We start from the raw sequence: 22,456 nt of genomic DNA on the forward strand, positions 1-22,456 counted from the left end.
TTTTGTTTTCAGCCTTTCTATTTTGCTCATATCTCCCCCCTTTGTTCATTCCCTTTTGCTTTTAGTTTAATCCCATTCTGAGTACTCTAGCCTGCCTGTCCTCAAGGAGATTGGTCCCCTTTCTCCTGCAGTGGAGGCCATCTAAAATATACAGCTCCCTCTACCCATAGAAGGTGGACCAATGTTCCATGAAACCCTACACCACTTACTTTGCCAGCGGTTCACTACCAGAATCATCTGTCTTTTTTCACTCATGGGACAGGAAAAATCTTGAAGCAGATTGCTTGGATATTCTTCTTCATCACATTGCTGAGTTCCCTGCAGTAATCTACTATCTGTGCGATATCTCATGACATGGTATCATTAGTATGGATCCTGGTCTGTCGACTTCAGAAGGCTATCCAATCTTAAAAGAGTGATGTCTAGTGTCTTGCCTCTGGGAAGGCAGCACACTGTTCTGTTGTCTGTCTGTCTTTTGCAGAATGTTCTTTTGGTTCTTCTGAGTATTGAATACCCAACAAGGATCATCTTTCTTCTTAGAATGGTTGGATGACAATTTTGCAGGAAGCTTGATTTTCTTACAGGTAGGGACAAACTGCCATCCACGTATGTGTCCTGTACACCTCTCCATTCCCTTGGATCTACTGGATCTTAAGATGTATCTTCCAAAGTATTTATGTTGAGGACCTGGCATCGATTTGAAACTTCTAGCTGTGTGGAATTCCTCTGGGTCCTCTTCTCTCTGGTGGTCACAGTCTGCTCATTCTAATCTGTCTCTAGCCATGTAGAATGCCACGGTGACCTCTTGCCTCTGGTGGTTATGAACCACCAGGCCTCCTCTCTGACTTCACTGAATACCCCAATTGCGTTGGGTTTGCTTGTCCTAAATGTTCTCTCATGATACATCCTCCCTTTCCTGTGGTTCTTTAGCTTTTCTTAATATTTGGACAGGATAGTGCCAACAACGTATCAGGCACTTTACAGATAGATGAAAAGACATGGCCTTTGCCCCCAAAGAGCTTGTGCTCTAGACAGACCACATACAAATGCAAGGGGGAGGAAGGCCGGCAAGAAAAAGTAGGGTGAATGTGTAGAGCAGTGTGACACTCAGACTTATTGCTTCCATGATATTATGGACATTTATATTGTGAACACTTCCCTGTGAAAGGACTAGGGCTTGTCAGAAGAGGTGTGTTTAAGGAGGACCTTGAGGAAAACCCCTCCTGCTTCATAATATAAGCTAACTTCTAACTATTGGGGTCAGGAAGGAAACCACCTCTGCAGACAGTTTATTCCTTAACCTACTGTGGGGTTTCTTACACCTTCCTGTGAAACATTCAGTGCTGTCCACTGTCAGTGATAGGATACTGGATTAGATGGACAATGGATCTTATCCAGTCTGGCAACATCTGTGTTCCTCGGAGGAACAGGCAGAGGTGTTGCCAAGCAGATCAGGTGAGGGCTCCGGGCACAAGGACTATACTTTCTTCTATGTCTCTCATATTTCATCTCTCTCCTTTAACATTTGAAACAATCTCCATAACACTTGCCCTGTGCTAGTTTCTGCCTCACCCTTTCTGCTGTGCCCACATGATTGCTCTCCTTCCCGCTCTTTCCCAGGACTTCCTACTGTGGCACTGGCCACTGCTTATCGCAGACATTTGCTGTCAAATATAAAGTGCTGAATCCCCACGCAGGAGGAGTTCAGTGTTGCTGGTTTCAATAGCACTGAACACCTTTGCAGATCCCAACGGGATGAATTCTACTGCTGCTTGTGTGAGGTCTATGTCTTTTGTACTGGGTGACACTTCATGCGTGATTAGGTGAAGGAAACTACCTGCTGCAGGAAACAGAATTTATGCTTGGCCCTGTAGCTCTTTCAGTTGGCATGTGATGCCCAAGCTTTCAAGTTGTGCTAAACAGAAAATAAAACCTCACAACAATGCCATGCATTTGGAATGCAGCACAAGCTGGAAACTTGCAGACGATCCCTGCAGGGTCTGCTCCAAAGTGCTCTCCTACCCACTGTGAATCAGACACAAAGAGGGCTGCAGAACAGACACTAAGGGTTAAATACTTCCCCATAATAATGGAAGTTCACACCTAGTGCCCCAGGCTCACAGCCATTCTAATGGGGGGCAAGTCGCAATTTTTATAACAACCATCACTGGGAATCAAACCAGGCTAAAAGTATGAGCCTCTAGAGCAGGGGTGGCCAACCTGAGCCTGAGAAGGAGTCAGAATTTACCAATGTACATTGCCAAAGAGCCACAGTAATACGTGAACAGCCCACCATCAGCTCCCTGCTCACCGGCAGCCCCACCGATCAGCGCCTCCCCCTCCCTCCCCGCACCTCCTGATCAGCTCTTTCTTGGAGTGCAGGAGGTTCGCGGGGGGGGGGCAGGAGCGAGGGCACGGCAGGCTCAGAGGAGGGGGTGGGAAGTGGAGGCCCAGAGGAGTGGGGGCATGGCCTGTGGCAGAGCCAGGGGTTGAGCAGTGAGCACCCGCCCCCACCCCGGCACATTGGAAAGTTGGCACCTGTAGCTCCAGCCCTGGAGTCGGTGCCTAGACAAGGAGCCGCGTATCTGAAGAGCCGCATGTGGCTCCGGAGCCACAGGTTGGCCACCCCGCTCCAGAGCTTTAGCTAGGCCTACCTCCCTTAGCTGGGAGGTGTATCAGAGCTGTGGTTCTCTGGGGGTCAGAACATGGAACACACACTAACCAGTGGGTTACCCAGAGCTCCTTTTAAGTTACATGGATAATTGTCTTAGTCTTGCCGTTCACTTAATTGTTTGACAAAGAGCCTTCTTCCCCCTTCCCTCCCACCTTCATAGTCTATTTTGACTGACTATGACTATTTATAGACCAAGCAGAATTGCGTTATGACCCTGACGCATGATTAATGGCTTCCAGTTTGGATGACTGATCGCCTACATCAGCTTTAATCACACTGGCTTCATTTGCTATTGAATCATCTGGAAATGGCACTTGTGGCTCACCATATAACAACATGCAACAAGACAGGCAGAAACATAAAATTCTCCACTGGTTGGCTTACCTATGTCTGAAATCTTTATTTCTGACAGACGGCAGGAAAGCAGGGAATAGAAGAAAGTATGAGGTGTTAGTGGCTGAGTTAGAAGCATTATTAGCAGTTTGAAAACTTGACAGTAACTGTACCATACAATGCAATAATAAATAAAGACTTAGCAGGCATGACACTGATATACTTTATATTGGATATTACTTGTCAGTGAGTTCACTTATGTACTGCTGCATATCACAAAGGAAGTATGATCTCACCAGCTCAGAGGTACTCATTTATGCAGGAGATGGGGCCAGGCACACTTCACACACAGACACTCACTACATTTAATTATCTGTCATGGAATATAATGTCAGGATAGAAGCCTGTTTCTTTAGTAAGCTTTACAGCTTTTTCACTGTCGCTGATTGTGGTTCTTTCTATTTTACAAGGCAATATATCAGCAAAATTGTTCTGGCCAGCTTCTTTTATGTTCACTGCCTGAATCAGAGACACCATGGCAGAGAATTCAAGTAGGATTTTTTTTTCTTGGGCCAAATTACATACCCCATTGTAATTAGCTGGAAGCCACATTGCAGCTGCCTCTCCTCTCCAGAAAAGAGCACTGCACTCTAATAAGAGACTGTGCCGAACAGGGGGGGTATGAATCTCAAAGGAAATGCTGCTTGAGGAGGCTCTGATACAATCCATTTAGGCCAAAACAATGACTTCCTCCCCCATAGCTTTTAGTCAGCCTGCATCCGTACCCATTTCGTTTATAGCACACCAGAGTGAAGAAGTGCTTTTTTGGCCCCCGTAACCTAAGTGTTTGCACAGATAAAACAGTAATGGCTCCAGCAGAATTAACATGGGAGTAAATTAAACTTCGTGGCTCTTTGGAGAATCCAACAAGGTCACTCTTTCAAGGTTTCCAATTTGCTCTTTTGCAATCAGGGACTGTTCAACCAAACCTATACGCACAGGGTGTTTCTAACAGTGCTGAAATACAAAAAGAACTCAGGGTAGGATTTCCAAAAATGCCTAAGGAAGTGAGGCACACAACTCCCATGCAATTACCATGGGGTTTGGGCACCTATCTGCCTTAGGCTCCTTTGGAAATCACAGCCTCCACCACTAAAATAACCTTTCAGCACTGGAAGGATGCTATGCACCTTAATGTAGGCCACCATGGAATCATTCCTCAATATTTGGAGTCCCACTCCTGGTATCTTACTCAAGCTGTGGCTTGCTCAGAGAAGTGACTGTAAATATGTTATCATGGAGTTCCTTGTTTGTTGACTCTCCATAATTTCCATATTGAATGAGCTCAGGTAACATAGAAAACACCATGTCTTCTAAGTGCCAGCCCTGGGATCTCAGTCTGGATTCTTTTCTGCTTGTACATCAGCACCCATAATAAATTAGGCCCTCAGTGGCACCCAATGAACGTCTGTGGGTTTGCACAGGTGTACTGACTAGTAAACAATTCTGTTGCTGATGCGCAAGAAAAAACAGACTCTAGCACACTCTCTTTTAGAAGCGTTGATTCCTCAGGGCGAAAAGGAGTATAACGCAATGCAACCTTGGGCACTGATCCTGCAATCAGCTGCAGTTAAGTCAATTAAGGTCCTCCCATGTGAAACTCGTTGTAGGACTGGGGCCGTATTTTTGTCAGCAGACATGGCTCTAAATACAAATCTGCTGAGTAAGTAGGGACCATTTTTACAGTCATGTCTCAGGGGAGTGAGAAGTATCACACTTTTAGGCCAAATCTTGGGAGATGGCAGGCACCTGCATCTTCTGGGAGCTATGGGTGCTCAGAGCGTCTCAGAAACTGGCTCTTACAAGTATTCTGTTAATAGTGAAAAGATTAACCTATGCCCATTTCCCTTACATCCCATTGGGATGCTGTACATTATGGATGAGTTCTTGGTAGCTGTTTGTGTGTGTTGGCAGGAGGGGTTTGGTATGTTTGGGTTTCAAAAATGCAATGAATACTTTCACCAGAAGAAAAGCAGAGAAATAAGCATTTTGGAACTGCACACCAAAAGGGAAGCATTGGGCACGTAGGTACTAAAGCTGTGGAGTGCTGTTTCAGAGTGTTAAAAATAAAATCTTATAATGTAGCATCCCACAGTCTGTGACTGGGATTTGCCAGATAACAAAATGCCATTTAAAACAAAGAAAAACTGCATGGATTTCTGTCAATAGGTTAGTCAGCATAAAAAACTGTAGCAACCTGTCTTTATCCTCATGTGTGCAATGTACTGGTTAATGAGTGCTTGGACCAAAGCATATCACTGACTAGACATCTTGACACACATATCCATGTAAAACTCCCAATACAGAATTATTCCCCGAAGGACAGTTTAATCTCCAGTCGTTACAAACATGTTGTATTAGGGCCCAATCCAAAGCCCACTGAAGTCGTTGGTTAGGTTCCCATTGACTTCACTGAGTTTCAGATCAGGCTTTTAAGGCAGAGTCATTGAGCCTGATTCAGACGTCACTTACACCAGTTTAACTCTATTGACTTCCATGGAATTAATCCTGGGTAGCCACAGCATGAGATCAGAATCAGATCCACTGCCTTCAACAAGGCAGTGTGTTTGTCATGAAATGTCTGGGAGGGAAAAATATCACAGATGAGTCAACATGAATTTTGACTCAGTCACAATATATTTTATTTCATCAAAATTTATGACGCATCTGTAGTCCGTCTCATCCCCTCCTGATTTTCTTCCCTCCCCTCTTTTGTGCATGCTGCTTTGCAAACCTCCCTCTTCCTCCTGGAAGTTTTCTCTTCACTTTTCTGCAGGGGCGAGTGGCAGCACTTCATCTCCCTGCAGGGGAGATGACAGAATTTCTTCACCCAGCCCCTATCTTTCAGTGGAGAATTCGCTAGGGGTGTTTGTATGTTCGTCCCAAAAAACTCACCCGGAAGTCACAGACTCTGGGAGTTCCTTGGTGAGCTCACTGTTCTAGGTATGAATGATCCTCTGTCCTGAGTACTCATGGAGTACTCTACATATCATCATTAGTGATGTATGTCCTTCCAAGTGTAGGTTATCCCAGAGGCTGACTGTTAATTTTTAGAATTCCCACTAGTCTCTCACCAGACTAAGGAGGACACATTAACTCAGTCTGAGTTAGCTGGTAAGAAATGCGCTAGACTATGTTGGGCCCGTGACTCAATCCTGGATGAATTCACCAGGCCGCACACCTTCTTGGTGGAAGTCGAAGTCCGTGGACTTGCACCAGAGGTGAATTTGGCCCATTCTGTTCATTTGAAAAAAAGAGTTTTGGTGTCATTTTCCCTCTGGGTACATGAAATTTCTGCAGAATCAAAGGTGAACAATTATCACGGGCTGCAAGCTGCCTGGTGTACCTGAGCTCCAGTATATTGGTGACATTCCCAGAGGGAAAGATCCTTCGGATGTAGTTGAAGTCTCCAACATAAAGGCTTCCATCAGACCCGCATGTTAGGGCAACAGGAGCCAGGAGCTTGTTCCCATCTGCAAGGCCATTACAGCTCGGACAGGAAATGCTACGCCTGCGTCCATTGCCCATAATGCTTCCTATGACAGGTGGCTGCTGAGAGACAAATTGGTTTTCCCCATTTCCTTTATGCAAGATGCCTAGAAAATGATAAGAGCAGAAAGGGAGTTAAAGACAGATGGTGAAACTGAAGCACATGGAGGGCAAGTGACTTGCTCCAGGACACAGAATGAATCAATGGCAGCAGAGGAAATAGAACCTTGACATCCCAGCTTCCAGACTCATGTTGCACTACACCACAAAGAGCTCTCTCCAGAGTTGTCTCTCGTTCTCATGGGATCCTATGAAAAATGACATGTCCAGTGCCCGTGCCAGGTTGCTGTAACATCTAGAGCACAGTGTTTCTCAGCCTTTTCAGGTTGCCGCCCCTCCCCACCACTTACTCTAAAGATATATCAATGCTAACAATGATCAGCCTCTGTAATTTATTTGTGTGGGTGTTTCAAGGGGTTGGCAGAGATGACTTGAAGGGTAAGAGTGAGTGGCTAGGTTGGAGACCAAGCTTTTCTTTGCTTTAGAGTGTAATAAAATGTCCAATGCCTCACAATCCTCTGATTGCTATTCGGAGCCCTCCTGGGGGTTGCAACCATGGGTTGAGAAACACTGTGATGCCACTTGTGGAGATTGGAAGGTCAAGATAATTGTCACTAGTGAGAGAGGGTATCCACTGGGTTGTCTGCTGGCAAGGGACATTCACTTAGGAAAATCTGGGTGGAGTGTTAACTGGGGTAGGTTTCATCAGCAGGGCCCAGGGGAACTGATATGTTGTTTGTGAGAAGACCAGGAACGTTTTCATTAGTGGTGCCGTCTGAACTCTCTCCATACTCACTACAATCACACAGGATTTTTTGATGGACATCATACAATTCAATACCATTCCTTACAGGTAGCCCAAAGCTGGGGCTGCACACTTCGTAAAAATATACAACAGATTTACAGCAGCTGATTCCTTTCAGATTTGCCCACACAAAAGCTGCCACTAAATGTAGGTTACAATGAATAATTTGTGAGTAGCGTGTGCATGTGTGTGTTTTCCCTTTGGCTGAATTATTAAAGGTGAAAAGCAACAATGCATTGTACTGCTGCATCACCCTGCTCATGCCATTTGTTAAAGCCAACCCACCAGTCTGTATGTTGAGGGCATGGTGTTTGTCCAGGGACCATCCTCCAAGTTTGGAAGCGTCAATTTCATAACCCTGAAGGACTGCCGTCCTCTTCTCCCACAGGATCAGATCAGGACATGATTCATATTCATAGCCCACGGAAACTGGGAGCAAAGGGGAAAAAAAGAAGCCCATAGGTTAATAACCTCAGAAATGCACATTCAGCACACAGCTGAGAGCTTTAATTAGGTGATTAGGTGGGGGAAAGGCCATTTCTACAGGCAAGTGCCAATTCTATTTAAAATACCATCACATTAATGCAGTCTTAATATTCTCCTCTTCAAAGGCCACTCGGCATAAAAAAAGGTCAACACAGCAGTAGATGTTGGACAAATGTGCTAAATATTCAAAAGGCACCAACTCACAGACACAATTCAAAGCAATGGGTGACCCATGGGTTTAGCAAAAATGGTCCCAGAATTCCAAAATGATAGTATGTTGCTTCTGTTCATTACCTCATGTCCTAAGGCTGGCTGGCAGTGATGCAGTGGGCTGAGGCAGAGAAACATGGCCCAGCTTAGAAAACAAAACATAATCCAAGCAGGTCGAAGTCAGTAAACTCCATTAAAGTTGACAGACAGACTGGAGATTAATTTGGGGCAGGATCACTAATACAGACAAAATGGGCGAGTGTGAGTTGGTTTTCATAATGTTCAGAGAGTCTTTAGGCCTCATTGACCTCCCTTTCATTGGTGTAAATCACGAATAACTTCATTAAAGGTAATATAGTTACATCACTGTAAAATCAGTTTGAGTGAGAGGAGAATCAGGCCCATTATTTTACTGAACACCTACAAGAAGACTTCAGGTGAAACATGCTTTCCTCAAAAGCAGTAAGACCCGAACCGCAGTTCACCACTAGTACCTGAAGCAGAGCTGGGATCTTCAGTTTTACTTTGCTTAGGAGACAAGGGAAAAGCAGGATGTGGAACAATTCTTGGCAGGTACAATAAGGGTCTGATCTTGCAAGGGGCCCAGTGTCTCCTGAGAAGTGCTGAGCACTGACACTGGGAATTCTGCAGGATCAGACTGGACAGGAGAAATATGCAGTACAGGGAACAGTCTTGCATTGGCAGGGGGATGAGTTGCATTGAACAATTAAAAGGCCTTTTCCGCCTCTTTCTGCAAAGATTCTGTTTTCAGCTCTTTTGACGAAAAAATATATTTATTTATGTGTACTCAGCTAGTAATGTGGCATTTTAAACCTTTGGGCGCCTTTGGAGGTTTCCTGAATAATACAAAAAAAACCCCAAACCAGACACAGGTACAAAGTGAAGGGTGTCTTGTAGGTATCTGCCAGAAATAACTTTATTATGTAAGAGCATAAACCTTTTAGTGCCTCCTTTTCAGACCCTGCCTCTAATTTCACCCCCACTAATCAGGTAGGGAGGCAGCTAAATTCTAGCTGCAACTAACTGTGAATGTGAGATGGGGGACAGGTTGAGGCCTTCATAAAAATCTGGCCCCCACGTCACACTAGGTAGGTAATTATTTCTCTATGAATAAGGCCCTACCAAATTCATGGCCATGAAAAATGCGTCACGGACTGTGAAATCTGGTCTCCCTGGGAGGAGACCAGCGTTTCTCAAATTGGGGGTCCTGATCCAAAAAGGAGTTGCAGGGGGGTCACAAGGTTATTTAGGGGGGTCACGGTATTGCCACCCTTTCCTCTGTACTGCCTACAGAGCTGGGTGGCTGGAAAGCGGCGGCTGTTGGCCGGGTGCCCAGCTCTGAAGGCAGCCCCCGCCTGCACCAGCGCAGAAGTAAGGGTAGCAGAACCGCAACCCCCCGACAATAACCTTGTGACCCCCACAACTCCTTTTCGGGTCAAGACCTCTACGATTACAACACCGTGAAATTTCAGATTTAAATAGCTGAAATCATTAAATTTACGATTTTTAAAATCCTATGACTGTGAAACTGACCAAAATGGACCGTGAATTTGGTAGGACCCTGACTATGTGTTATCTGTACATGTTGCTCCATCCAGAGCATCACCTATGCAGTGTTACAGGGTCTCATAAGCCTCAGCAGGCCATGTCAACCAGCCTCTCCCAAGGAAGCTTAGCCTCATGTATAAGTGGGAATAAGAGACTCACTCTCTCTCTGCAGACTGAGACAAAGAGCCCCCTGCTGTCCTCCTGAGAGGCATATCTCCACTCAGGCTACAGGGGAGCAAAGAGGAGTCTAGTTGTAGGGCTGTAGTTATCCCTGAATTGCTCCAAGGGCAACAAGGAGGAGCAGGATCAGGGGTGGATGTCTGTTGTTTTAAAACAACAGTGGAGACACGGAGGCAGGGGGGCTCTTCATCATGCTGTTGCCATTGCCAAGGCCTGATCTACTCCGCCTGGTTGAACTCTATTTCAGAGCTGTGAGCTAAGGACCATGGCTCCTTTAAAGATTCCTCTGGCTGACTGTCGATCAGACAGGGAGCAACCAGCTGCGGCACAGAGCAGCCACTATGCATGCTCAGTGCCCCCCCGCCCCCACTCCGATATCCTTTCTACTGCAACGATTGACAGACATGGCATTTGGTCTGGGTGGGCTCTGTGATGTCCGTGAAAAGGGGAAGGAGCTGTAGCCATACAAGTGTTACATGGGCAGCACAGAGGAAGCTTCCTCCTTCTGTACGACTTCAACTTCTTCAGCTGCAGTGTTAAGGAAAAGTTAGCACATGTGACTCCATTTTGGTTTGGGGCCCACCATTGTCTAAAAGCAAGCACATCATACACCAGGAGGAGTGATCCTTAGATACTGAATCCCTGTGAAAATCCTCCTCCTTGTCTCCAGCCTGCCTTGACTCCCAGTATCTGTTTTTTGTCAGTCTCTAACACCCCATCTCTTGGCCTTTGATGTGAGGTCTCCCAAACTGATAATAAAAGTTACTGATGCATGGCTGTAGGACCATGCTGTGTAATTAACATACTGGTTTAGCACGAGGAATGCACCAAGCAGGGATAGGTGGTAGATAAGAAAAGGGTTTGTTTATTGGTTAAGGTTTCCGATGCATGAGGGCAACATGCTTTGCTAAAAAGTATATAACCTTTGTATAATCTGTATTCAGGGTCCCCTCCTGGCTAGCAGGGGGGCACCACGCTTGAGCGTAATAAACTTAGTGTCTTTTGGGAACTCTGCAGTTGTGGACTTTGTTTATGTGCCTCAGCCTAGATTCGAACTGTGCATGACCTATCAGGTATAATTCGCAACATTGGTGTGCGTGACCTATCAGGTATAATTCGCAGCATTGGTGTGCGTGTCCAACCAGGTGTAATTCATAGCATTTGTGTGCGTGTCCTACCAGGTGTAATTCACAGCATTTGTGTGCGTGTCCTACCAGGTGTAATTCGCAGCAGTTGTGTGCGTGTCCTACCAGGTGTAATTCGCAACAGTTGTGTGCGTGTCCTCTCAGGTGTAATTCGTAACAGTTTTAGCGACCACGAAGGGACTCTAGGCTCGCCCCAACAAGCAAGACTACACTCCTCCTCTTGGCAGCTCCAGCCGGCACAGGGTGAGTTCACCTTTGAGAACTCCGAGGGGGGGGGGTGTGAGCCGTCGCTTAGGCAATAAGGTGGCACATTTGGTGTCCTTTTGGTAGCCCATTATGGGTTCTGGGCAGAGTGTAAGTAAGGGGACCCCTTTGGCTGAAATTCTCGAGAATTGGGGGAATATTTCTGGTACCCATGGGTTAGGTAAAAAAAAAAAAAGCTGTAATCTTGTGCAAGGTTGAGTGGCCAGCACTAACAACTCAAACACCTTTTGACTGGCCACCGGATGGTTCCTTTGCTGGGGAAAAATTAACAGCACTTAGGAAAAGGATGGAAGACAAAGCTCCAGCCCAAATGGATTATTGGTATGTATGGAACAACTGGGCTTATGCGCATGCGAAAGGACGTCCTCTTTCCTCCTCCTTTTCTTATTCATCTCAGGGGTCTCCAGCCCCGCTCTGTGCTATGCCTGCTTCTGTCCCTCCTCCAGCTTACCCTCGGCTTTCTGACTTATGCCCGTCACCTCCTTGCTTGCCAATTAGCCGTGCTTTCTGTCCAGGTGACAAGCCTCATGGGGGGAGGACTCGGGTAGCCCTTGTAAGTGAAAATATTTAAGAAAAAAGACCAGGAGGGCTGGGGTCTAGTTAAGCAGCCTTGTTAATTTGTTAGTGAAACAAAGCTGGTGCTCATGGAAAGAACAGTTCAGAGAGAAAAACAGGATCGGGCCCAAGCGGGCAGGCAACAGATAGAGAGACTGGAAAACACGTTGGAAACTTGGAGGTCATAGTGGAAAAAGAGGAGTAAATAATTACAGGAATGGAAAACGTAAATCCCGGAATAATACTTGGAATGGTAAAATCTAAGTTAATTAGGTGTCGTTTTGGGAAATAAGCAAGTGATTTAAGAAAGGAAAGTAAGAAGTTAACTCTGTAGTTGCTGGAAAGAATTAAGCAGTTGAACTTTGTGAAATACTGGAAAGAAAAAGAATTCTTGGCTTTTTTGCAGCCATTTTGGAAAAAATGGGCCCTTTTCCAAAGAAATGCAATTATACAGTGCTACTTAATTAATATCTTATTAGGCTCCAAAGGGCTACAATAGGTGGTGTCTTCCTTTTCAGGTCACTGTGTGTTTGACAGCAGGAGTTAAAAGTAAAAGGCAATCAAAAGTCTGGTAAAGTTTATTGTGCCCTTTTTAAAGTAAGAATCTTTAACCTGTGGATCCAAAAGCAAGCTGGAAAGCATTTGTTTTAATGTAAATTACCTAACTGATAAGGTAGAGGCCACTGAAACCTGGGCTGCCTATAAAACAAATACAAGAAAATATGGGTAATTCCTCTGTTTTGCCTGCAATTAACAAGGGTATTTGTATAAAAAGGAAATATTTTAAACAATGACTGACTGCCCAAAAGGAGTATATCTGTGGGTTTTTTTGCCTTTCAGAAAATCAGAGAAAACTGATGCCAGCTGAAAAGCAATTCAACATCTCATGAATTTACTGGCACAATAGGAATTCTGTTCTGTGTTCCATGTCCTATCTTGTGGTGTTTGTCTTGTGGCCAGAATTGCTGTGTTTAATTTTTCATAGGACAGTTTAGTTTAAAACTAAATAGAAGGGTTAAATCAAAATGCAGATACTTGTTTTATTCAACTTGGAATACAAAGTGTTTGGATAATATCAAAAAATACGATATACTAAAGTTTAATACATTTGCTTAAGTAAAAAAAAAAAATTTCATTGGCCAGATCTTTTAATTGAAAAAAATTGTTGTTAAAATTTGCACACCAACAGTCTTTGGAAGCAAGAACATGAAAGGTTAACCCACTCCCCATATTATACATGAGATCCTTCTGACTACCTCACATTTCTAGCCAGAGGGCTGGGGAGGGAGGAAAGCTATTGGACACCAGAGGTTGTACCAAGTGGACTCCTCAAAAGTGGGTGTGCTTGTCCTGGCTTGTTGCTCCAAAGCTCTGTAATAAAGTCATTTTCCTGGAAGGGTGTATGTGGCATACATTAAACAATAAGACTAAAGTGCTGTATAATGGGCAATGTACATGTGTTCCTTTTTAAACAAAGGTGTATGAGTAAAAAGTGAAAGTTTCCTTTGCAAGTTAATAAAAGCCAAGAAGGGGAAAAGAAATAAAATGGAGGAAGAGCTAATTCAACGCTGCAGCTGGCAGGCTCGGTCCAAAGATAAGACACTGGCCTGCCCAAGGATACTACTCACAGCTAGGATTTGGCTAATAGCCAAGAAAGAGGGGGGCTTGAATGTGCCCAAGCAGCTGTGAGATCTGCAACACACTGCCAGACATTAATGAAATGTGTTAGGTCTCTGTATTTACAGGTAAAAGAAGTCTTGCTTCAAGAATCCTGAGCAAACGTGCCATTTGTTAAAACCAGGTGACTGGGTCTAAATAAAGGTCCATCAACAAAAGACTACTCTGGCCCCATGCTGGAAAGGCCCTTATTAAGTCCTGCTAACTACCAACACTGCTGTGAAGTGCCAAGGAGTGACTGCCTGGACCCATGCTTCTTACTGCAAAAAGACCCCTCCACCTTGAGATGACTTCACTTCGACTACTGATCAGCCTGTCCCTCCTGGGTTTTTTTTTCTTTCCTCCTTTTGAACAGCAGAAAAAAAAACAAGGTGAAGTGCTAGTAACCTCTCCCTTGTCCACTGACAAAGCTAACCTGCATTCAGTATTTGCTAAAGAAACCAAAGCACTACAGGATGACGTGCTAGTAACCTCTCCCCTGTATAATGCAAAACCATGACTGTTCCAAGAAAAAAGGAAAAACGCCTGCTCTGCTAAAACCACCAAAATCCAAGGATTCCTAACTGCAAAAGACACTGAGAATTGGCCTTAATGGCAAAAACGGAGCATTGTACGTTGGCAGGGAGGAAGTTGCGGGATGTATTCTTGGGAATGTGAAGTGGTGGGGTGGGTTTATTCCAGAGGCTGGAACCTGTGCTTGTAGGCAAGTATAAATACCAAAAACGCCTTACAGCCACGAACATTACTCCCACCATCTGCCACCACTCCTTTGCAGGTAAAGGTTCCTGGATCCATTATAGCTACGTTAAGTTGGTGCTGGGACCCCCACCTGACCCTGACAAGCCATTGGACGAGCCACTTCACGAATGAACACCACAACCAACCCATGGACTAAACTTTCCAGCTACTGGGACCTTCACAGCCCACCAGGACTTTTTGTGTTCCTGTTTATTGGTATTGCATTGAGGGTAGTGTTTTTTGTATGATATAAAGGAGGATGCCGACATTGGTATGGTTTGCCTGCGGGGTTCCTCTCCCTATTCCCAAGTCCAGTACAAGGATGGGAGGGCAATAGCTTCTTAAATTTAACCCGCGCTATCAAACAGGGTGTAAATCGAATGCAGTGTTGGATTTGTATTCAGACCCCCACATATTTTGGTCAGGGGGTCCCGTTGGTAGGGGTACCTATCCCCCTTAATCAAACACTCCAAACTAAGCTATGGGCAGACACTACATTTAACTGGAATGTTACAATCCAAATATGGTCTATTGATATGGTGGCCCAGAGTAATTACGCTTTATGTGTGTCACGACGTAAGGGCATAGAAAATACAGTTTTTGTAGGGAATTTTGTGGGGTGCAAGAACACCACCCAAATCAGCTCTGGTGCGGGAGGCCCCTCTACCTACTCCAGGACCCCGTGGCCGGTCCCCGAGGGGTCTGGCTGGTATTGGTTATGCAATCACACAGCCTATAAGGTTCTCCCAGCAGGATGGTGTGGTCCATGTACCTTAGGGGCTATAGTACCCGCCGTGACAGTACACCAGAACCTGACCCGGGGAGAGATCCGCAATCTAGTATGGAGGGACCGACGAAGTATTCCTTTAAACCCCCTTTCTCAACGGCCCAAAGGCTTTCACTCCTTTGTGCGTTGGTTTCTGCCATGGTTGGGAGTAAGCGAGCTGGAAAAAGCTATAGTTAACATTTCAGCTGCTTTGGAACTAATGGCAAATGCTACTGCAGATGCTCTCTCTGCCCTTCAAATTGAAGTCACCCAGCTATCCCAAACGACATTGCAAAACCGCCTAGCCCTGGATTATCTCCTTGTAAATCAGGGCGGGGTTTGAGCTCTGGTCAACTCAAGCTGTTGTGTATTTGTAAATCAGCACCATAGGGTGGAAACTAACATCCACATCCTCAAGCAACAGGCAGCCCTATTCCACCACATCAGCCTCGACACTACCAGCGCCGAATTCCAGGAGGTCTGGGACTGGCTCGCCTCATGGCTACCGGATGTGGGGACTTGGGGACGGCGGATTTTGTATTTACTTTTTTTGACTGTTATTGTTTTTGCGTTATTTTTGTATGCCTACAATGCTGCAGTATCTGCTGTCAGCAGTTGCTAACCCTGCAGCGCGGTTACTCAGCCCTGATAAAGCTTACTGACGTACAAAAAAAAAAGGGAGGACTGTTAAGGAAAAGTTAGCACATGTGACTCCATTTTGGTTTGGGGCCCACCATTGTCTAAAAGCAAGCACATCATACACCAGGAGGAGTGATCCTGAATCCCTGTGAAAATCCTCCTCCTTGTCTCCAGCCTGCCTTGACTCCCAGTATCTGTTTTTTGTCAGTCTCTAACACCCCATCTCTTGGCCTTTGATGTGAGGTCTCCCATCCTGATAATAAAAGTTACTGATGCATGGCTTTAGGACCATGCTGTGTAATTAACATACTGGTTTAGCGGGAGGAATGCACCAAGCAGGTATAGGTGGTAGATAAGAAAAGGGTTTGTTTATTGGTTAAGGTTTCCGATGCACGAGGGCAACATATTTTGCTAAAAAGTATATAACCTTTGTATAATCTGTATTCAGGGTCCCCTCCTGGCTACCAGGGGGGCACCATGCTCGAGCGTAATAAACTTAGTGTCTTTTGGGAACTCTGCGGTTGTGGACTTTATGTGCCTCAGCCTAGATTCGAACTGTGCGTGACCTATCAGGTATAATTCGCAGCATTGGTGTGCGTGTCCAACCAGGTGTAATTCGCAGCATTTGTGTGCGTGTCCTACCAGGTATAATTCGCAGCATTTGTGTGCGTGTCCTACCAGGTGTAATTTGTAACAGCAGAGCCAGCTGGCTACAAACCACGGTTGGTGCTGGGTTCAAGAGCTGGTGCAAAGAACACACAGAGCCCGATTCTCCATTGCTTCATACCTTGTGTAATTGTTTTACAGACGTAGAGGATCACACAATGTGCAGGGCAATGGAGAATCAGGCCCACAACGGTTATGCTGGGATGACATTCTGGAAAAGGCAGTGAAGGGAAGAAAACATAAGAGCAGGATATTCTAGGATAAGGTTTGTATACTGCCACTTAACAACTTCCTACATGCAAGATGGAAAGAGAGGAATGTGTTCTGAGCTTACCAAAGGCTTCTGACAGTCCGTACACTTTCTGGCTGTAGACATCCGTCTTGTCCCAGATGAAATAATAGGAGAGGTCCGGGGCAGCTGCAAACCACTTTCTAAAGAGGCGTCCTTCTACAGCAACCATAAGGTGGACTTTCATGAGGTTGAAGGGGATGGTGGGATGAGTCATGCTGATCCTTAAGACTGACTTATAGCCAGCCGTGCGGCTGCTCAGGTAGCTCAGCTTTAGTTTGCTGCCAGCAATGTTAATCTCCTCTTGCAGGGCCTGAGGAAAAATAGCCAGGTGGTGTTAAATCACCACTGAGCAGACACTAAAGGCAGCAAAGTTGCAGTTAATCAGACTCTTACGTCATTAGCAAAGCTCTCTGAGAAGTTTCTAAACCATTTACGAGGCATCAACTATAAAATATTCACGATGTACCGGGTTATTCGTGGAGGCCAAGGAATGTCTCTCTGGGTGATTTCTGCAGGCGGTGGGGTGGGAAAGGAGGCTTAAAAATGCTTACAATGGGATCCAAGCAGAAAAAGGCTCCAGCCATCTGTAACCAAGATGCCCTGAGCTAGGGCCGGCTCCAGTTTTTTTGCTGCCCCAAGTGGCGAAGGGAAAAAAAAAACAAAACCAAGCCTGGTTGAGCTGCTGCCGAAGTACCGCTGAAGAGGAAGAGAGGGACTGCAGGGCCCGCCACCGAATTGCTGCTGAAGACCCGGACGTGCCGCCCCTTTCTATTGGCCACCCCAGGCATCTGCTTCCTTCGCTGGTGCCTGGAGCCGGCCCTGCCCCCAGCCAATGCTCCCCTTTCTCCGCTTTGCCCCTATATCTTGCTGCGTTCTGTTGGTGGCAATCTTCATCTCCTAGACTCTTTGTGAGACACTGAGCCTTATTTGTCCCTGTATCCCTCCTCCTGCTGCTAGTTCACCCGGTTCCTGCCCATCCTCTCCCACCCTGCTCCTGTCCCCTCTCTCCCCAGCTCGAGCCTCACCTCTTGCCAATGTCCCGCCATCTCTGCTCCTTTCTTCCCCTCTTGCCCTTTGTCTTCCTTCTGCTTCTATCCTTCCTCATTCCTGCCCCTGTTCTCTCCTCCTAACTCCTGCTCCTACCCCCCCTCCCTTGAGCTCTCCTCTCACCTTATTCCTTGTCCCTTTGGATTACAGGCTTCCTGCTTCCTCCTCCTCCTCCATGCTGTCTGGGCACCAGCAGGGGGAGCACTGAAAGCCCAGGAGAGAAGGTTTTCCTCCTCTCAGTCCCAGTGCCCAGTACTACTGCAGTCCCGGCCAAATGGGACAAGAAACTGCAGAAAAAGTCTTGCTCAGCCCTAGCTGCCCTGGGGACTGTGCGTGCTCAGTACCAATGGAATCTTCAGAGAATTTGGCTGCTAAACTCTCACTAGTCTCTACAGAGCATACATGAACTGAGATTTTTGGGAGGGTAAAAACTTGGCTAGTTTAGGGCAGATTTTCTGGGGATGACAAAAGGCACATCCTCGAAATTAGGGTGGGCACCCTGCCAAATTTCCAGATCCTGCTCCAAAACACAAAGGTGCAAGAGCTTCTCAGTGAAATGGCTGTACGATTTTTTTTTTTTAACGTGGGCACAACAATGTATTTTCCCCCAGCCTTGTTCTTGGAAAAGGCCGAACCATTTAACTGGAACTTCCCTCCAAAAATCCAGTCTCAGACAGATAGCCGGCATAGCAAATGTATTAGCAACTGAAAACAGAGTCTTGTCACGGAAAGTGTTGGGCAATGTGAACTACAGGCTTTGCTGCCTACAACAATACTTCTAGCACTTGCACAGCACCTGGGATATTCAAGGATCTGAAAAAATGCTTTATAAATAAAAACCAGTCTTCAGAAGATCCCTACCCATTTTACTGATAGGGAAAGTGAAAGACAGAGGAGTTGAAAGGATTTGCTAAAGGTACATAGTCAATGGCAGAGCCAAGAATAGACCACAGGAGTCTGAAATTCTTTTCAGTGCACTGCTCTAACCACTAGACTTGACCGCTGTTTGTTAGAGCTTTACACAGCCTCAGTTGTGCTGGAATGCCCCTCGCATATGGGCTTTAGTTATAAATAACCACCAATCTGGGAAATGAAGCTCCTAAGAGCAGCTGTTTTGGGCTATTATCGAAGACCTAATACTTTTTCAAGTGATAACTCACAACCTCTGAGCACAGCAGCACTTGACAAACTTATGCATCACGGAAGTTAAAGTACTGTTGCACCACGTCCATAAATATTTACTTTATCTAATGCAGCCTTTTCAATTTACATACCTATGCACTTACGAGGGTGAAAAATGGCAGATCTGGGAAAACCCAGGAATTTTAAGATAGATTTTGCAAGTTTAGCAACAAGCTATGCTGGCAGCAGGCTCAGTCAGAGACCAGCAGTACAAAGAAGGTGGTCCCTTTCATCCAATCTGTCTTCACATACAACCCCTATAGGAAAATACCAGCTAGAAATAATTGCCACCGAGGTATTGTTTTGCAGCGTCTGGTTCAATTCGGTGTATGAAATGTTTACTTCTCTCTGCCACAATTGACTTCTCTCTGTCCCTATTGACTACCATTTCAGACAAGGAGTCAACTGAGTAGTAAATACACATCAAACAAATGCCAAGAATATATTTAAAAGGATCCTGCCTCAAGAGGTGGTTCAAATCTTAAGGATCACAAGATCTTCCAAAATGGTTGCATATTGTGCTTTGCTGCATTTCATGAGCAATACTGTCCTGGTGATGCATACCCACAGAAAAATGGCATTCCAGGCATCCTGCTTCCTCCATCACACACCTACTCCACTGAGCGAGGAAACTATTACTCTGTCCAATTTCTTCAGCATGACACACATAATACTCTGACCCAAAAACTGATGAGAAACAAAGACATCTGAATAGTGTCAATATGCCTTTTGGATGACAGATTAAAGTAAGGTCCTGACTGCTTGGGAATTAGCCCTGATGTCCCAGCAGAAATTTAACTTAAGAAATTACCATTCTGGTTACCTAAATTCCCCTTTCAGTTGCACGACTCTGTTATTCTGTTCTGTACATTTAAATAGCTTCAACACTGTACTCCAGAGATTGCTGCATTTCTGAGAAAGAGCTCTGGCATTTCAGACCACTGAGTACTTTGGAATCCTCTGTAAATGTATTATGACTCTGCTTTGCAATATAATAAGCATTCCTATATCCCTCAAGGAATAAATGTGATTATGTCCATTGTATCTAACATTTCTCTATTGAAAAGTGTGTCTAATAGAATGCAATGGTAGAATTTCAAGCACTTTTCCACTGGGGAGTTTTTATACTATATGTTACACAATGTGGGATTATGCAGATGAAGGCAAAATTCGTATTGAGTTCAATGGGGCCAGGATTTCACCCCAACAATATTTTCTTCAGGTTTGAAGGTTGAAAGTTATGTTCCCAAACTTTGGGCAAGTTCAATTCCAAAATTCTGCCCCAAAGCAGAACAGTAGCATTAAGCATTTTAGCAGTGGGTGCTGAAATGTACCCTGAAGGTCTGTTACATCCGAAAATGTGTCCCAAGGCCACCCTGTTCCTGTAGATGGGAGGTGTGGACAAAGCAGAGCCAGTGCAGTTTTTGCTGCTGGTGAATAAGCACTTCATTATCTACCGGTCAGAGATTAACAAAACCAAGCATTATGGCCTTGCGTCTATTTTTGATTTTAAAAAGTATGTAAATGTATTGTGTAAATTAGGCAAGGACTCTAGGCTTCTGGAAAGCTGTGAAGCCCAAATCAGTGTCACAAAACGTTTTAACAAGTACAGAAACAGACTAGGATGCACACTCCTGGATGCGCATAGCTCCACATGCACTGCTCCACTTGACTGCCTGGAGCAAATGTTTCACTTTAGAAAGAAAATTCATACCTGGATTTCTGGAACAATGGGGCCTTTCTCCGAACAGGAACTTGCAAATGCTGTCAGGGGGGACGGGGAGACCACGGGGTTGGGGCGGGCAAAGTTGCTGAGATCACAGCTTGGAATCTCATTCTCTTCATGCCTCATGACTATGGTTTCCATTACAAAAAAGCGATCCCAGGGCAGCCAGAGCGTGTGTTCCTGAGTGATGAAGGGAGCCCGCTCAAAGTGTAAGATAATGGAAATCCCACCATTAGTGACGAGATCAAAGCTGTTTTTAAGAGACAAAGCAGAAATAAAAATAAAACAAATGATACTTGGCATGTCTAGAGCCTTCCAAACAGGAACCTCACTGTGCAAATATTAAAGGATTAACCCTCACAAAACCCCCTTGAGCTAGAAGTATTATCACTCCTATTTTACAGATGGAAAAACTGAGGCACAATGAGGTTAAATGACTTGGACAAAGTCATACTGTAAGTAAGTGGCAAAGACAAGAATAGAACCCCTGGGTCTTGACATTCAGTCAAGAAATATAGTTATTAAAGCACACTATCTTCTTTTTAAAAGACAAAGTTTATGTTTGTGATTGTTTCCTGAGTTACTGGACCTCAAAGGTTTTATTTACTATTTCTAAAAACATGTTTACGATCCAATATCAGGCACAGATTGCATGGACTTGCACATTTAAATAAACTATCTGGAAAGCAGTTTCTCCTTCACTTACCTGCCCAGACTTCAGGTCTGGGTTATGTTTTCCCTGCAGCCACTGCTGATCTCACTAACATACTGTTTTATGTATTAGCGACAGCCTCACCCACTAGGGCAGGGAGAACATGGATCAACAAAGAAATCATTTTGGGACAGGTGAGTGGATGGAGAAGGAGCTGATTTTACAATAACTGGGTTTAAAATGTAATGGTCTGATTTTCAGAGGAGCTAGATGCCCACGGCTCCCACGAAGGGGAGCTCAACACCTCTGAAAATCAGACCCTGCATGGATTTGGAATTTTTATCCCTAAATATGGACCCTGTGCTGTACAAACACAGAAAAAAAAGATGGTCCTTGCTCCAAAAAGCTCATAATCCAAACTGCCCTTGCTTTGCTTCTTTGTAATTTATAGCGAAGGCATGGAAGTGTTTCGGTTTGATTTTTTCCCTTGCTTGTTTTTTACATTAGAACTTCACATCTGAAACAGAAGATTTATGGAAGATTTATGAAATGTTGTAGAAGTAATGACATGATGACATCACAAGAGCTAAGAAAGTGAAAGTAGAGTAATTGAAATGGAAAGGGGTTTTAGTAAGACTTTAAAGCCATTGGGGTTTTTGTTTCTTTGTTTCAACATCTATTTAACTTCAATGCCTAAATAACATTTTGGATAAAGGAAGTCTTTGTTAGATAACACCCGTGCATCTTCAATTAAGGTTTAGGCTCTGAGTTAAGATGATATTTAAGCATGTTCATAACTTTTAGCATGTGAATAAACCCACTGATTTCAATAGTACTACTCAAATGCTTTGAGGTAAGCACATGATTAAGTACCATCCTGAATACCTTAAGGGCTTGTCTACGCTACTGCTTAAATCAATGTAACTTACGTTGCTCAGGGGTGTGAACCCCCCCGCAAGTGACATAAGTTACATCGACTTAAAGCGGTGTCTACACTGTGCTATGTTGGCGGAAGACACTCTTCCACTAACACTGCTTCTGCCTCTCATTGAGGTGTAGTAATTGCATCGATGGAAGACAGCGCGTCTTCACTAGACTGCTACATCAGCACAGATGCATCGGTGCAGCTGTGCCGATGTAGCACAGCAGTGAAGACAAGCCCTAAAGTGCCCTGAGACCCCCAATAAATCCTCAGGCAAAACCAAGAAAGTCCAGATTTGGTGCAGGTGATATTTCTAAAG

At 44.9% G+C, this 22,456-nt stretch overlaps 1 protein-coding gene across 1 annotated transcript in view; it reads right to left on the reverse strand.

The window, feature by feature from the left end:
- TENM4 (teneurin transmembrane protein 4) overlaps positions 1 to 22,456 on the reverse strand; it is a 523,302-nt gene that overhangs the window by 64,363 nt on the left and 436,483 nt on the right. The window contains exons 18-22 of the mRNA XM_073335791.1: positions 20,552 to 20,813; positions 16,651 to 16,918; positions 7,707 to 7,850; positions 6,414 to 6,663; positions 3,059 to 3,079 (exon numbers count right to left, since the gene is read on the reverse strand). Of these exons, the coding sequence (XP_073191892.1) occupies positions 3,059 to 3,079; positions 6,414 to 6,663; positions 7,707 to 7,850; positions 16,651 to 16,918; positions 20,552 to 20,813 (945 nt within the window). The remainder of the gene's footprint in view (positions 1 to 3,058; positions 3,080 to 6,413; positions 6,664 to 7,706; positions 7,851 to 16,650; positions 16,919 to 20,551; positions 20,814 to 22,456) is intronic.

The sequence above is a fragment of the Lepidochelys kempii genome, chromosome 1 (assembly GCF_965140265.1).
Source record: "Lepidochelys kempii isolate rLepKem1 chromosome 1, rLepKem1.hap2, whole genome shotgun sequence".
NCBI classification, from domain to species: domain Eukaryota; kingdom Metazoa; phylum Chordata; order Testudines; family Cheloniidae; genus Lepidochelys; species Lepidochelys kempii.